This window comes from Hemiscyllium ocellatum, chromosome 24 (genome assembly GCF_020745735.1).
Source record: "Hemiscyllium ocellatum isolate sHemOce1 chromosome 24, sHemOce1.pat.X.cur, whole genome shotgun sequence".
In the NCBI taxonomy this organism is placed as follows: Eukaryota; Metazoa; Chordata; class Chondrichthyes; order Orectolobiformes; family Hemiscylliidae; genus Hemiscyllium; species Hemiscyllium ocellatum.
This window is the reverse complement of record NC_083424.1, coordinates 24,789,449-24,807,763: the sequence shown is the minus strand read 5'-3', so window position 1 is coordinate 24,807,763 and position 18,315 is coordinate 24,789,449. Positions and strand designations below refer to the sequence as shown.

The 18,315-nt window shown below is 37.5% G+C and overlaps 1 protein-coding gene across 2 annotated transcripts in view; it reads left to right on the top strand.

The window, feature by feature from the left end:
- The window catches only part of LOC132827318 (ABC transporter B family member 1-like), a 194,391-nt gene that overhangs the window by 164,314 nt on the left and 11,762 nt on the right, over positions 1-18,315 (top strand). For both annotated transcript variants that reach the window (XM_060843962.1, XM_060843961.1), the window contains exon 19: positions 10,406-10,528. In XM_060843962.1, the coding sequence (XP_060699945.1) occupies positions 10,406-10,528 (123 nt within the window). The remainder of the gene's footprint in view (positions 1-10,405; positions 10,529-18,315) is intronic.

Genomic DNA, 18,315 nt, shown 5'->3' with positions numbered 1-18,315 from the left:
TTACATTGTTACAAAATAATCCTTGTTATTTTCTTTTCACATTATTGTTAAACTGCATAAACCTGTACAAAACGTAACTTCCGTCAATGCATTGGACATTGGATTTAGCTTACTGAATAAGTTATGGGATTTGTTATGCTGTAATTTATAAAAGTCAAAAAAAAGTAGGATCTGAATGTCTTAATATAAATGGGATTGTGAAGAACCAGTCTAATTTTAATGCAGTCTAGTTGGAAAATCAATCAACTAAGTAGTTAAATTACCAGTAAACAAGTTTTTTTTTATTCTCTTAATAAAGTTGGCCTGAAACTACCCAATCCATTTTTAATTTAAATTAATTAATAATTCTTCATTACCTTCTAAGCTATGTCGTGTTCTTATATTATGCATGTTTGTGTTGGTGTTTAGCATTGCTGTTTTGTGATTATTTAGTGTAAATATAAAAATAAGTCCTTCACGTTAAGATAGAGTATGTTGAAATACTATTGGGTTAGTAACTAAATGTAGGATTAGTAGTGTCAGTGACACTTTTTTGGTTTTGTTTTTTTAAATAATGAAAAATTATTACAGTGGTAAATACCTATGCAAGCATTAAATTATGCTAATATTTAGAAACTTTTGTGTTTTGTAATATGTTGACAAATGTGGACCATTCCAAATCATTTGCCATTTATTATTTTTATGGTGACAAATGGCTCCAAATTAATTGGAAAGGTGTAAAATGTCTTGTTTCAGATATAAGCAATATTTCCCTGGGTTAGAAACAATTCCTTCTGAAATTGACCAAATGTTAACAACAGCATCATTTGAAAGTCAATTAAATTTTCCTCAACGTTTTCTACAATTATTTCTGTATTCAAAGGTATGTTATGCAGTTTCAGGCTGTTGTCCTGGATGTGGACCTTATTGTGCTTCCTCTGTCTTATGAATGCAGACATGAATAGATATGTGGACAACTGATTTATCCATTAAAGGCCAGGTCCAGCAGGACCATTTGAAGCAGGATCAGATTCTACTCTTATCAAAAAGTTGCTTACTATTGCAGGATTATCCTGAAATGTAAGGTTATATTTGATCTGCTTCGAGTCTCTGGTGCTGAGGCTTTATTTCATCACCACCACCTCCCCCTGCCCACGCAGGACTTGATTCACAACAAAGATTCCTGGGGGTGCAGGTACATAGTTCCTTGAAAGTGGGGTTGCAAGGAGACAGGGTGAAGAAGAAGGTATTTGGGATGCTTGCCTTCATTGGTCAGAACACTGAATATAGGAGTTGGGATGTCATGTTGCACTTTTAGAGGACATTAAGGCCACTTTTGGAGTATTGCATACAATTCTGGTCACCCTTTTATGGGAAGGATGTTGTTAACTTGAGAAAGTGCAGAAAAGATTTGCAAGGATGTTGCCAAGATTGGAGGATTTGAGTTATAGGGAGAAGCTGAATAGACTGGGGCTTTTTTTTTCTGAAGCGTCAGAGGCTGAGGAGTTTCTAAAATTAAGAGGAGCATGGTTAGGGTTGTGGAGTCCAAAACTAGAGGATGTAGTTTTAAGATGAAAGGGGAAAGATTTAAAAGGACCTGAGGAGTAACTTTTTCACACATGGTGGTGTGTGTATGGAGTGAGCTGTCAGTGGAAGTGGGTACAGTTACAACATGCAGAAGGCACATAGATGGATATATGCATAGGAAGAGTTTAGAGGAATAGGGTCCAAATGCTGTCAAATGAGACTAGGTTATGTGATATCTGGTTGGCATGGACAACTTGGACCAAAAGCTCTGTTTCCATGCTGTATCCCTCCATTCTAACATACACTTGTTTAGTCTGTGACATTATATGCTGTGTAAACTTTAAAGCATTGAAAGTCCTGCCATCTGTGTTCTAATGCTTTTCAAATTTCCTGCACCCTTGACTCCTAGGATCCCTCATTTCTGCTGGCCTTTGGTTAAATGATATGTTCGTTTTGAAATTCTTCTTTTCAAATCTGCCTCATGAGCTGACTGGCCTCAATCTCTCTAATCTCCTTCAGCCTACAATCCTCCAGAAGATTGATATACTTCTAATTACAATTTTATACACACACACACACACACACACACACACACACACACACACACACACACGGTTCTGCTGAGGACCTGCTAGTCCTGGGCCACCTCCATCGCCACTCCCTTACCACCTGACATCTGGAGGAAGAATGCTTCACCTTCGGACTCGAGACCCTCCAACACCATGGCAATGTGGATTTCAACGGTTTCCTCATTTCCCCTCCCCTCACCTTACCCCAGCTCAGCAGCATCCTCATGACCTGCCCCGTCTATCCACCTTCCTTCCCACCTGTCTGCCTCACCTTCCCCTCCAACCTGTCCCCTTTGCCCCATATCCATCTACCTATTGCACTCACAGCTATCTCCCACCCCCAATTATCCCTCCACCCCCGTGCCTCCTAGCCTTGTTCCTGACGATGGGCTTTTGTCCAAAACATAGATTTTTCTGCTCCTTGGATGCTGCCTGACCTGCTGTGCTTTTCCAGCACCACTTGACTCTGTGGATTAATAGTTTAGCGATAATACCACTAAGACATCACCTACCCATTACCTGTTAATTGTTACAAACCATTTAATGTCCATGCAAATCATGTGCTTCTAAAAGAATTGGACTTGTGGGATTCCAAGGATTATTTTATTTCTTTTAAGTATTTCAGTGGTCCAGTGGGGTAGGGTTCCTGCCCAGAGCTTGTTCCCTCTGACTGCATTTCTTTTTCATTTTGGTCCCTTTTTTCCCTCTCTTCACTTGCTTACCTTGTCCTGAGCTTGAGTGTCATCAGCAGTGGTGAGAGCCCAGGGCACAGATCCTGAGTAATTCCAGGGTGCAAGCCTCCAGCCAGTCCCAGGGGACAGACCATCAGCGGGCCCAGTGTAGAGGAGAGTGAGTCCCTAGTTTTCCACAGCAAACACAGGACCTAGAATTGACTGTTGTCGTATCAGCAGAGGTGACATTGGTAAGGTAGGCCCAGCAGCAAAAGATGATGCCTGAGAATTAGTGACTTTGCTGGTTGTGTCCAGCACTGACAACTGCAAAGTAATGGCAGAAGGGCATCACAGCAGCATCAATAAGGTAGGCCCAGTGTTCAAGAAATGCAACACTGGCATTGGTTGGTCTGGCGCAGGTGAGGCAGTAGCTAAGGAGTATCAATCCAACAATAAAGATGGCACCTGCAGATCAACGACTTCGGTGTTGGTTGGGTCCAGTGTAGATGGCGACAAAATAGTGAAGGAGGGATTCAAATGCAGGTGATGAGTTGGCTCAGGGCCAATGGACTTTCTTCAAGCTATATCTTCCTTTTTTTAAATTATTCTGACGGTGCCATTTTGTGGCGACAATTGAAACTTTTCACTGTATTTTATTGTCTTACTGTAAAAATGTGACAAAATCAAAATTAGATCTCTATAATGTAAGAACGTTATCAAAGCAGCCACATTTTCCATGCCATAATTTGACAAAATTATTTCTGCAAAATTATGATGTGTCAATTCCTGGTTTTGTTATCCTCCCAATTTTTTTTTAAAAGCAAAGAAATATCATTACAGATGTCTTGCATTAAAATTCTTGAACTAAATATGATGAGTTTAATAAACTTCAAGTTCCCCTCCAAGCCACTCATTATCCTGACTTGAAAATATATCGCCGTTTCTTCACTGTTGCTAGGTCAAAATGGCATTATGGGTCAATTCACAGGTGAAAAGTTCAAGAAGGCAGCTTACCATCACCACCTCAAGGGTAATTAGGGATATGCAATAAATGCTGGCCAGCCAGTGACACCCACACTCCACAAAATGAGTAAAAATAAAATAATCCATTTCAACAAAATTTACGCTTATTTTATAGATTGATATGAACGACAGATTTGAACACTAATCAATATGTAGAATGAAATATTCATATATTTAAACAATAGTAATTCAAAGTTGATGTGCTCTATTTCTTCTGGAGTCCATTTTAAATCTACACCCTGTGTAAAGTTGAGAAAAATTTAATGTTGAAAAAATCATATTCTAGAAAGCAAATACAAGAGTACGGAGGATTAATTATTTAGTGAATTTTTTTGGAATTAATTTCAGCTACTTTTTGTGAAAGACTCTGTTTTGCATTAAAACACAGCATAAGCCTCTGAAATATTCATTTCGACAGTGATGCAAAATCACAAAAATATACCTCTAAAGACCAACTATAAAATCAAAATGCATTATGAAGGTTTACAATACAGGGAATAGCAAAGAGGTATGAAAATGTTGACTTGTAAGTCTGTTAGGGTTTATAAATGAATAAGCTAGTCATACGTTGTGTCAGTTAAGTTCACCTTGAAGTGTTGGAGCATGTAGCATGTGTTCAAAATTAGTGATTCGCCATTTAATGCATCCTAAGGTGGACAGACATTGTGTAATCATTTTTACTGATTTTGAAGGAATTGTTTCATGGAAACTACTTTGAGAATTCTCTGCAGTCATTAATTTAATCTTTTAAAATTGCTTCCATGTGTTGCAAATTACTTGAATGCTGCACTCTTGTGGCTCAGTGGTAGTATCCCTACCTCTTGACCAGGAGGAACAGGTTCACGTCCCACCTATTCCAGTGGTGTGTAATAACATCGCTGAATGGGTCGTTGAGAAAAATAGGTAAAACAGCATTGTTGAGGCTATAAAATTGTTGAGGGTGTAAACTGCAGTAAATGTTAATACTGTTTCAGAAATTGAAAAGGAAGCTACGATATGTATAAAATTTGCTGGCCAATTAACATCTGGTGGTATTAACGTCCAAAATATTCATTTATTTCTGTCCTTCAGATGCTAACAGGGTAGCTGTGCATTTCATTCATTAACTGCCCACCACCTCGAGAACACTTCTTTTCACTGATGTCATTGCCTGTTTTATGTTTGGTCTCATAATATCAGCAATAAAAATGTAATGGTAGTACATGAAGTTTTTGATGGTAGATATCTGTTTATATTTCCATGTGCTCTTAAATTATGAGGTAAAAAAAGTGAACACTTACCTTGTATTACATGGTAGGGATCACAGTCTAACACGCCAAGATTCTGATTCTGAGAGGTTGATTTGATATTTTTCCATATTTTATTACAATATATACATCCACTCACATCCTTTACAGCATGCTGGTGTATGCTCAAGGACATTATTGTTGAATAGCTAATTAATGAAAGTTTTTGTTGGATAGAAATGTGCAGCTTCTTTCCTGTGTATGATTAGTTTTATAAATTGGCTTGTATTTTTAAAAAAAAAACTGACTTAAGTTGCATTCCATGAATTTGCATGTTTAAAAAAAATTACGAAGCCAATATTACTATTTAAATGGAATCCAAACTATCCTAAAACTATTATAAAACTCGATCTCCAACTGTACAAATGGGATCAGTGTAAATTATTTATTGTAACGTGGTCTTAACTTCAGTTATTGATCAAATCCGTTAAAATATTCTGCAATTCAGTTAAAATTTAATAAATTTTGAATCGGTGACCATGTTTTCGAAATTGGTTTTGGTGTGTATGGCAATAAAAGCCAAAGTTGGAAATTAACTCCAAATTGAATCAGAATGTTATGGAAAAGAGAAATTCTAACTTTATGCAAGCATGTTCAGAATGTAATTTGTTTTGAAAAATAAATTAGGACTTTTTTTTCCTGATCATCTTGTTTTCAGCTCTGAATAAAATCTCACCCATAAGTAAACAGTACTGTAAAGGAGCTGTCTGGATTTTTTTTATAGAAGCTATTGCTAGGTAATGTGTAGCTGAGACAGTATATTACACACATAATCAGCTGAGCTAGCAATTTACATTGTTGCTGTAACATCGAACAAATTGGGCCATGACAATTTTTTGTTCTCCTTTCAAGCCGTGTTCAGGCTGAAGCTGAACACTGGATAAAGACAACTTAAACTTTCATGTTTGCAGCTGCTAGTTTAATTTTGGAATAGCCACACTTAATTGGGATTAATTACTCAGTTACCCAAAGATAGATTCAGGAAAGATATTTTGCATCCATGTATGTATTATCTATGTACAAAGTGTTGCTTACAGTATTTCATAAATTCTGCCATTAGCTTAGTTTGGAATTACACCAGATAGCATAATACTAAGTTCTGTAGAACGGAGTTAAAAATCACATAACAATAGTTGCAACTCAGCATGTCATCACCTGGAGAGTAAGAGGGAGCAACTTTAGGAAACCTACCAAACTCAAATCAATATGTGATGGGCATTACCAGGCAACAGTCAATAATAAGGATCATCAAAGGTGTGAATAGCAGTAGGAAAACTGAAAATGCACCATAGAAAAGTTTATCATTCAAAATTCTTGTTTATCAACCAAGTCAGAAATTTGATTCATTTCACATGTATGGTCAATTCTTGTCAATTTGGAGATGCATAATTTTTCATGCATTTGTATTGTTGTTGAGAGCATCTGTCTGTTGTTTTTCTCCAGTGCATTAACCTGAACTTTATTGATGGATGATTTGAACTTTTTTAGCTCAAAAATACTTCACATTAATAGGACTGGATAGTAATTGGATAGCAATCAATCTAGTGGGTGGCAAGGTTATGATTTTCTTGGGCTGATGCCAAAGTGTTTGGGAAATTCTGATCCTCTAAGAGCACAGCTCATTAGCGAGGGTGTGGGTGTCATCGTATTGCAATGAAAAAAGCGTAGGAATTGAGCAACATTTGGCAAACCAATCTGAAGGGACATAATAAAGTTAGACCTAGGTCAGTTAAGAGTAAAATAAGGAACCATTTTTCCTAAGAAAAGACAGTGAAAATCTGGTTACTGTTCTTTCTAAAGATTTAAGTACCAGATCATTTGAATTTTTCAAGACAGAATTGTTTTTCTTTTTGTTGTAAAAGGTGTTTTAGGGACCTTGAGAGAAAAAACAGTTAACATTGAAGTCACGGTTTAACCATGATATCATTAATATGACATATTTCAGGGTCTGAGTTACCCCATCCTCCCCTCAGTATGTTTCTTCCTTGGGATGAACTTTTGCTTTACCATCCAAATTACCCCCCAAAACACCTGCCATTGTTGCTACTCTGTCTTGCCTATTAGACTTCCCTTTCAATCAACTCGGGCAAGCAACTTCCTCATGTCTTTGCAGTTACCTTTATTCTATTGTAATATTGTTATATCTGATTCCACTTTCTCCCTTTCAAACTGCAGGGTGAGTTCTATTATATTATGGCCACTGCCCCTTTGGGGTTTCTTGAACTTGACCTCCATAATCAAGTCTGCCTCATTACATATCAACTCCAGAATTACATATTCTTTAGTGGGCTCTACTGTGCCTCTACATGTAAAATATTGCTATTTTATAGCAAATTGAAAGGGAAGATTCCTCAACAGAAGTGAATGTGAGAGATAAGATATGAACAAGTGCAAAATTGAACATTTCAAGGCCTTTTGCCCAGCACATTGGCAAGAATCTCCCAGCCCTCTGGTGGTAAAGAATTTTGAAGGTTCACTGAGTAAAAGCAAATTTTCTTCATCTTGGACCTAGATGACAACCACTTTATTTTTAAAATGTTCCCTCAGTTCTAGATTCCCTAATTAAAGGAAACTTCTTACCTGCATCTAGCCTGTCTATCCCTTATGTAATTTATAAGTTTCAGTGAGATTACTTCCCATTTTTTAAATCTCTCGACCATATAGGCCAAGTCTGCGAAATCTCTTTCCATAGGGCAGTCCACTATCCTCAGAACAAGTCTGGTGAACATTTGCTGCACTCCCTGTATGGCAGTAATATCCTTCCTGAGGTGATGAGACCAAACCTAAGCACAGATTTCCAGGTGAGATCTAACCAAGCTCCAATATAATTAAAACAAGACTTCACTACCACTGTACTCTTGTGCTAAAGGCTAACGTAAGATGCTGAGGGTTGCCCAGTGATAATATTAACTCTTAGCTTGTATTGTGGATACTTACATGAATACAAAGTCTAGATTCAAAGGTCTCATCTGCTCAAACACTACTGCATTTTGTTTTTACCATGCATTACAGAATTGATACATTTCCAGTCGCTTATTAGATTTTGGAAAAGATGGAAATGCGTGTGCTCAACTTGGAAAAGTGTAGGATTTGTTTTATTTCAATATACCTATACAATCCAAATCTCAAAGTTGTTTTTGTATCAGAATAAGCCTCTTAATAAAACACTTTTTTTTGTTTAGTTCGCATAGATTTAAGGTTAAAATATTCAATGAACTGCTTGTTTGCTATTATGCTGATCAGTAAGAGCTAGTGTTGGGAACTGGAGATAATACTAACGATAGATTCTAAAAATAGAATTAAGAATTTAAAACTGGTCAAGTTTTGGAACAGTTAATTGGTTCCTCAATTTGACTCCAGTTGTGCAAATCAATGCAAGTACTGAGGGTCACCACTAATCCATCAACATGACATTTTTATAATTGCTAATTGCTGTTAGATAAGGATAGTCTCCTGCAGAATGAATTTCTGAACCTTATTTTTACATTGAGCCTTTTAGTCAGATTTAAATTCACTTCACCTTTCTTCTCTTTCCAATCCATCATAAAAACTAAGAGTTCCAGCTGTCAAGTGTCGTGTATGAAGTTCAAACTGGATATCTGGCCATTGCTTCAAAGATTTAGGTAACATTCTTTCAAAAGAAAAGAACACTGGTTCAACTTAAACCACTACACTTCATTTACGGGTATCAAAACATCGATAACTGATATTATGCATTGAAGTTAGTTGTTATTGGGCCATCCACTAACTTACTGCTGAAGCTATTGATCATGAATTGCAAGCTATAGATGATTGTCCTTTCATAAAGATTAAAAAAAATTCAAGTATTTACTTGATACAATTCACCCAAAATTGGCCAAACCAGTTCTGAAGTTTAAGATTTTCCTGGAGCAAATAATATCCAAAGGAAATCATATTCCCACCAATGTTTTTGCTATTTTTAAAGAAAAATTGCACAGGAAACCAGCCTCACTCATTTGACTAGTCATATCCCCAAATTGAATTGTCACAATGTATGCTGATTGGTGGTTTGCAGACCTTTGGGTAGACGTTTAAAACAGTTTATTTCATGGGTACTAATAAGCAACTTCTTGGGGGGAAAAAGAGAAATTAAGCATGTAATTTCCTCAATCTGACAGCACCAAAGAAATTGGTAAATGATGCAATACAGTGTTTGTCATTTTCAGTTATTTAAACTAAGTTACTCACAAATGGTAGACTAACTACTGATTAAAAATGCTTACCTTTTGTCATGAAAATATTTTGTTATTTTACAGCCGCACCAGGTCACCACTCTTGAATACATGAAATTATTTTTGTAAATCTTTTCTCAAAGCCATTCCAGAACACTCGATTGTACTGTTGCTTGGAAGATTTAGGTTTGACGCTTATGCATGTTAGTATGATCAAAAAATTCAAGTCGGTAAACTAACAACTTAGGTAAAAATTTGTTCCCAAATTGTCGGTTTTACTCTTAGTGTAAATAATTTATCCCTAAATCGGAGATTTCTCAGATAATGGTTCAAGAATGTGCTTGGTAGTTCTGGTTTAGTTCCTTGGTGGGGTGTTGCTTTGAATTTTTTTTTATCTGTTAGAAAATGAGTGCAGCAGCATTTGTAGTTATATCTCCCAACCTGCATTCCAACTGAGTGCTCCACTGTGCGCTTGTGTCTGCAGGATTTATTTTTGTGTATTCACAGTTCATATCTCCTATTTAACCAAATGTTATGTAAAGCATATTATCGTATGAATTTCTAGACTTGAAGTATTAATTGTCCCCTTTTTGCATCCCCTCTCCCATTCCAGTAAATGATATTCCCTTGAGGACTTTTCAGTTCTGAATATTCTTAATATAATGGATCAAATATGAACAGATCAAATTAATTGGGTTTATTTGGTCTTTAAAGGAAACAAAACGTGCAAGTTGCAAGAATTGCTTTGGTTATAATATGCAATGGTATTGTAATTACATACTAAACAAATCTGAAGATGTTATGATGTACAGTGGCTAGAAATATTCTACTGTAGATTTTTGTCAAGAATGCAATTGTGTTTGCAATCATGGTATGGTTTTGCGGGGGGGGAAGAAACCACACAATACTGTTCTGACTGGCTATTATTTATTGCCCTAAAGTGAAATAACAGTTGTTTCCTGCTGCTATAGATAACGGACATAATATAACTCAGGCTTAAGTGCTCCATTTAATTCTGGTTTACATTAACCCTGATAATCTTATGCATTTGCGAAGTCCCATAATACTGTGGTGGACATTGAAATGATTTGATTGAATGTTGAGTGGATTATGAAAACATGCCAGATTTTCTCTCTCACATTTTTCTGGTTTACCAGGCTACAAGTGCATTGGATGCAGAAAGCGAGCACCTCGTACAAGAGGCCATTGATCGGGTTATGCAAGAGAGAACGGTTTTGGTAATTGCACACAGGCTTTCAACTGTAAGAAATGCCTCTAAGGTAAGTTGAGAAACTATTTTAGTTTTCAGGGGTGAGGGGAGATCTATTCTTTTTCAAAAACTCTGTAGTCCTGTCGATTACTGCACTCTTAAGAGACCATCTTTCGGTTGTGAATTAATTGAGAAATTAAATATGACCTTCATATCATATAAATGAGAATCTAAAATATTAACTGACTTTTAAAAAAGAATGGTGAAGCTGCTCAAGGTGCTGTATTCAGAAATTTTACAATGCAGCCGATCTTTTTGGCCAGTTGAATTTGTGCCAGCTTTCTGAAAAAGCTATTTGCTTAGTTCAGTTCGCCTACTCATTTTCTTTTTAAATATATATCAACTTTTGTAGATATAAGGATTCTGCTTCCAGTTTCAGTAGATTGTTTCATTTCCTAAGAAAACAGCGCTGTTTTTTATTTAAGATCTAGAAAATCTGGGTGAGATGAAGAGAAATCTTTTTTACTTAGCAACTTGTTGCAATCTGAAGTGCACCACTGAAAGAGTGAAGGGCGCTGATGCAGCATTAAGTTTCATAAGGGAATTCAATATCAACTTGAAGAAGGAATAAATTAGAGAACCATGAGGAAAGAGCAGAAGATTGAGACTATAGTTCTTTCAAAAGTTAGATTATATGATTTTAACCTTTGTTATTCAGTCACTTTTAAAAAATGCGCCTCTAAAATGGCTGTTATTTTGATTACCTCTGTCAGATTCTCTGTTAATCTTCTTTGTTATAAGAATTTGCAACTATGCCGCATTTTCTCTCATCTATCATAATAATAAAGTGTTTTGTACCTGAATCATCGAAGTGCAGCTTATCTGCACATTTTTTTCCTATCTTTTCTATTTTGAAAATTTATATTTTAGAAAACAGAATTTTAACTATTTGTCCATCCACTTTTCAAGATTTTGTGGTATCTGAACCCCCAAATCTTTTGGTTGCTCTACTCCTTTTCCAGTTTTACCAACTAATATTTGTGGTCGGATTCCTCCTCCCTACTTCAAATTACTCCACATTAAATATTCTCTGACATCTGCCTATCCTCTTCCACTGCAAAACTATTTTATTATTTTGGGAACAGTGTATTCAGGTAAAGAAAGCAAGCTGAAACTCAAATCTACATTCATTTTGTTGATAATCATTAGTATCGCCAAATAAAAGAATGGTTTCGATGCTGGCACAGCAGATTCTTTTCTGTACCTTTTTTTTAAAAGCACAATAGAAACTTGGCAAGCATTATTTCTTTTTTAATAAACAAAATTAATCTTGAAACAGACTAAACAAACTGACGAATATGATAGAAAGCATATGCACTCTGCAGGGATCCTCTTGATTTCATTCCCTAGAGTGTGGCCAAGTTACTCTTTACCATGGTAAATGTATACCTTCGTGATTCTATCAAGGGGGTTGGGGGTGTCCTTAAAATTTAGTGCAATCTTTTGTAATCTTTTAATTGCAAGAAGTATACATGGACATCTGTTCTGCAATCATTTGCCCATCTTTCAATATATTTTCCAAGACCAACTCATGATTCTCATACAGAATAGTCCTTGTAAGTAAGAGTCTTTCTTGCTGTATATTAAGTATTCAGCCTCCAGGGTCGTCATGAGAAGAATTTAACAGCAGCTGTCTGCTCTGTATATTGAAATCAGGGTCGTGGGTCTGCTTGTGCCCTCGTCCTAAGATCTAGATATTTCTGTTGGAGGCAGACGTTAAATATCATCTCTCTGGGAGGAAATAACAGATGATGCTTAGATCAAAAGGCCCTTGAACCATTAAGTCTTTCACTTTGAAGAGTTTATATTGATTGAGCCTTCAGTTATATTGAAGGAGAACTTCACAGTGTTCGCTATTAAAAGAAATGGACAATTTCTTACATTGGTCATGTGATTAAAAAGGTGCCTTGAAGTAGGAGAGGTGCTTCTCTTCAATGCTGTGTTATCAGCTTTGATTTCAAAGAGGAATTCCACTGAAAAAATTCCAGTAACTCTTTGGAAAATGCCTACTAATAATTATTGTATTTCCAAGGCATTATGACTCATGCAACATTTTGCACAGTTTCAGCACCATACCACTCGATCTTGAATGGTATAGCTGCAACTAGACCAATCAGGCTTTCTGTTATCCCATCATATTATGTTCCATTTTGGAGCAGTGTTATTTCCAGCCCCAAACACCATTGGCTGTTTGCTTGGGTATATTCCTTTAGGTTCGCTGCTATCTTCACCTCTAGACTTGTACGTCCAAGTAGGACCCACTTGATAGTAATTAAGAATGAGAACTATGGTGAATTCTTTCTTCTTTGCTCTAGGATGGTGACTTTAAACATAGCATCATTCGCTACTTAATTTGAATGTCCCTTGCCTGAGACCTTTACAAGCATTGCTCAGGCTACTTAATTCTACTCTAATGTTATCCATCTCATCTATGGAAACCCTCTTTCCTACCTCCCCTAATCATTTCCTGGATAGCCTATTCCATTGCATCTTCCACAAATTTCACTTCACCCAGTACCATGCTGTTCATGTCCTAACATGCAACAAAACTCATTTACCTTTATGTTCTCTGACTACTTTGAGCATCCTTTCTTTAAAATCTCATCTTTGTTTTTAAGCTCCTGTTGTGCCAAACTGTTCCAATCTGTGAAGCAATCTATAACACTCAAGTCCTTCTGCTTCTCCAATTCTGGCATTTTCTATGTTCCACTATTGATAAATTTGTTTTCCGATGCCTCGTCCCTAAACTTGGGGTATTCCTTCTTTTCTACCTTTTGGTTCTGCCTTAAGATGCCTTTGAAGACTCACCTTTGACACTTTGGTATCTGTCCTAATATCTCTTTCTCATCCTGTGTCGCATTTTGTTAGATCATTCCGGTGGATTGCCTTGCAATGCTTATTACTTTATATGTGACTATTTAAATATAAGTCCTTTATAAAGAAAAATGCTTTAAGTGTTTGACAGCATGGTCATACACTGTTCAGATTTGAACATATCTAATTTTTAAATTGCTAAATCAAAATCCTGGAATTCACTACCTCTTCTGGAGTACTGTCACTGTATAAACTGCAATAGTCTAAGAAGTGATGTTGCCGGAATAGAGGGTTTGAGATATAAAAATAGACCGGAAAGCCTGGGACTTCTCTCACTGGAGCATCAGAGGTTATGGAGTGACCTTTGAGGTTTATAAGGGGCATAGATAAAGTGAATGGCAAGGGTCTTTTTCCTAGGGTGGGGGAGTTCACAATCACAGGGCATATTTTTAAGGTGCGAAGACAAATATTTAAAAAAGGCACGAGGGACATCTTTTTTACATGGAGAGTAGTTTGTGTGTGGAACAAACTACCAGAAGAAGTGGTGAATGCAAGTACAGTTACAACATTTAAGAGGCATTTCGATAAGTGCATGAAAAGAAAGGCTTGGTGGGATATGGGCCAATTGCAGATGGTGGGACTAGTTTAGTTGGGAACATGGTTGGCATGGACTGGTTGGGCCGAAGGGCCTGTTTCCGTGCTGTACAACTCTGAGGTGACTCACATTCTCTTTGAAGTGAAATAGGGATGGACTAGAACCAGTCTAGTTACCAGTGTCCATATCCAGAGAATTTGTTAAGCTTTCACTTTAGATTTAGAGCCAATATGCGAAAATATTTCTTTAGAACTGCTGGAGCATTGCCTCGAAGATTGCTTAAAGCCAGGATATTTGGCACTTTTTTTTTAAAAAAAATGTGCTAGGGACTGTAATATGAAAGCAGATAAAAGATACTGATTGTACAAGACTGAATTGAAGTTTAGAACTCGGGCAGCGGTTATAATCATTGTCATGCATCTGCAAGGCAGAGGCTTACATGGATAGCACCTATAGGGAGGTAGACACAGTGCAGATTAGAAGCATGCAGGCAGAGGGAGAATAGGTGAGTACCAGGCAGTCTAAGAAAACCAGGTAGGTAGTGCAGGAGTTCCCTGAGTCTACTGTGCTTGTTAATCATTATTTCATTTTAAAAACTGCTGGAAAGCAATGGTACCTCTGGAGTGCACAAGAGCCAAGTCCATGGCACCAGAGGTGATTGAGCTACAGAGGGGAAGAGGAAGAAGCATGGAAGTACAGGAGTTATAGACAAGGGATCAGACACTTTCCAGTAGTGGTAAATATGACTCCAGGATAGTATGTTGCCTTCCTGGTGCCAGGGTCAAGGATATCACTGAGCAGATGCCAGATATCCTTTTGATGAGGGAGCTATCAATCAGAAGTTGTGGTTTACATACCAACAGATGGTTAGGAAGAGGTATGAGGCCTTGATGGCAGATTTTAGGATGTTAAGATGGAAATTAAAAGTAGTACTTCGAGAACAATGATCTCAGGATTACTCCCAGTGCCATGTGCTGGTGTGTGTAAGAGCAGAAGGATCGAATGATTTGAATAAAAGGCTGGGGAACTGGAGGGAGGGTTTCAGATTTCTGGGGAAGATGGGACCTGTACATCTGGATGGGTTACACCTTACCAAGGTTGGGATCGATATCCTTGCAGGGAGATTTGCTAATGCTGTTGGGGTGGAATTAAACCAACTTTTTAGGAAGATTGGAACCTCAGGGTAACCCATATTGGAAGGAAAAAAACAAGCCTTGGTGACACTAATTAGCAAAGCTGCTTGGGCAACTCTAGGAAATTCAGCCCAGCATTGAGGATGTTTTGAATGCCGAATGATGTTAACACTTCAAAGGAAACGTGCCCTGAACGCATGCGGTAATTGTAACAGGGTAGATGATCTAAAGGCACAGGGATATGAATATGGTCTAACTGCCATTACAGAAGAATGCTGCATGGTAACAAGAAGGAAAATGAGTTGGAGTTGTGCTGATGCTACAAAATGGGATTGATGCATGAGAAGGAGAATATCTCAGATTGGAAGAACAGTCTGTGGAATCTGTTTGTGTTGGAGCTGACAAACAGCAAGGGACAGCAGAGGTTGGTTGAAGTTATTGGTAGGCCACCAAATAATTGTGTTAATGTGGAGCATGATATTAATCTGGAGAAGACAAAAGTATATAGCATGGGTAACATGGTCATTATAGATACCATCAATCTGCATATAGACTGAGTAAAACCAACTGAGCACAAAGTATGGAAGACAAGTTTCTGAAAGTGTGTTAGGGATGGTTTTCTGGAGCAGTATGTTAAGCCAATGGAGGATGTGCTATTTTAAATCAAATATAATTTAAAAAGGGCTAATTTACAATCTAGTTGTAATAATATTTAGGGATGAGTAACCACAAAATGATAATGTTTTATGATATTGAAAATGCAGTTCATTCTGAAGCAAATGTCTTAAATTTGAATGAGGCACAAATTAGCTGAGGTGAATTGTGAAAATACATTAAAGGGCATACGCAATGAATAGTGTTTAAAGTAGCTACTTTTAAAGCCTGCAAAGTCCAAAAACCTAAGGTCAATCAACCATGCCTAAGAAGGGAAGTTTAAATTGTGTAAGTTTAAAAGAAAATGCCAACAAAGTTGCTAGAAATAGCAACAGTTCTGAGGATTTTTGAGAGTAAGGGAGGCTGTTGAATATAACAAAGGAAGATCAAAAAACTGATAGAGAATAGAATATGAATGCAATCTAACAAAGAACATAAAAGCAGACTGTTACAGCTTCTAGATGGATGTAAAAAGGAACTGTTTGGTTAAAATAAATGGATGCCCATTAATGATAGCATCAGCAGACTTGATAGTGGTGAGTGGAGAAATGGCAGAGAAGCTAAATGATTATTTTAAATCTGTTTTCATTGAGCAAGATAACAGAAAGTTCCTTGATTTAGATATTCAATTTGGAGATTTCGAGAAGTTGAAGAAAATTAGCATTGGTAAGAAATTTGTACAGGAGAAATTAATGGGATTGAAAGATGATAAATCGCTCGGACTTGATGATCTTCATTGCAGAGTGTAGAAAGAAGCAGCTATAGAGATAGTTGATGCATTGTGATTATCTTGCAAAATTCGGTAAATTGGAGTTGAACAGCACGGAAACAGACCCTTTGTCCAACTCATCCATGCTGACCATATATCCTAAAGTGATTTAGTCCCATTTGTCAGCATATCCTAAACTCTTTCTATCCAGACTCCTTTTTAAGTTGTATTTCTGCCGATCTCCTCCACTTCCTCTGGCAGTCTGATCCATACACACACCACCATCTCCGTGAAAAAGTTGTCAACCAGGTGCCTTTTAAATCTTTCCTCTCTCGCCTTAAACCTATGCGGTCTAGTTTTGGACTCTCCTACCTAGTGAAAAAGACCTTGGCAGTTCACCCTATCTATGCCACTCATGATTTTCTAAACCTCTATAAGGTCACCCCTCACCTTCTGATGCTCCAGAGGGGAAAAAAAAACCCAGCCTATTCAGCCTCATCCTTTGCTCAAACCTTCCAATCTGGGAAACACTCTTCTAAATCCTTGCTGGACCTAAGTTTAACAACAACTTTCCTAGAACAGGTATTCTAAAGGTGTCCTGTACAGCTGCAACATGACTTCTCAACTTGTATACTCAATGAAAGCAAGTGTGCCAAACACTGCCTTCACCATTCTGTCTACCTGTGATTCCATTTTCAAGGAACAATACACCTGCACCCCTAGATCTCTTTGTTCAGCTACACTCGCCGGGACCTCACCAACTGTATCAGTTGTGCCCTGATTTGCCTTACCAAACTGCAGTAACTTCACATTTTTCTAAATTAAATTCCATCTGCTACTACTCAGGCCATTGGCCCAGCTGATCAAGATCCTGTTGTACTCTGAAATAATCATTACTGTCCATTACACCACCAATTTTGGTGTCATTTACAAACTTACTAACCATTCCTCCTATATTTGCATCCAAATCATTCACATAAATGATGAAAAGCAATACGCCCTGCACTGATTCTTGTGGCACACCATTGGTCACAAGAATCCAGTCTGAAAATCAACCCTCCATCACTATCCTCTGTTGTCTCCCTTTAAACCAATTTTGTGTCCAATTGGCTAGTTCCCCCAGATCTCCTCTTAACCAATCTACCACGCGGAGCCTTCTCAAACACCTTACTGAAGTCCATTTGGTCAACATCTACCATTCTGCCGCCTTCAATCTTCTTTGTCACTTCTTCAAAAACTCAATCAAGTTAGTGAGTCATAATTTCCATGCACAAAGCCATGTTGACTATCCCTAATCAGTCCTTCCCTTTCCCAATACCTGTAAATCCTGTCCCTCAGAATTCCTTCCAACAACTTAGCCACTGCGGACTTCAGGATTGCAGTCTATAGTTCCCTGGCTTTTTCTTACCATCCTTCTTAAATAATAGCACCACATTAATCAACCTCCAGTCTTCTGCACCTCATCCATGGCTACCAGTGATCAACTAGAAGCCCAGAAATCACTTTCCTAGCTTCCACCAAGTTCTAGGATATAACTGATCAGGTCCCAGGGATTTATCTACTTCTATGCCTTTTAAGACATCCAGCACCATTGCTTCTGTAATATAGACAGTTTTCAAGATATAGCAGAAAGTGAATACTGCAGATCCTGGAGATCAGAGTTGAGAGTGTTAGACAGAGGAGCAGGAGAATGATGTTTCGGGCATAAGCCTTTCGTCAAGATTTCCAAAATGTTGATTCTCCTGCTACTGTTCCACACTCTGATGGCTTTGTTGGTCTTTTAAGGGGACTTATTGTTTCCTGAGTTACTCTTTGGCCCTTAATGTATTTGTAGAATCTCTTTACATTTTCTTTAACCCTGTTGGCCAAAGTAATCCCATGTCCCCTTTTTT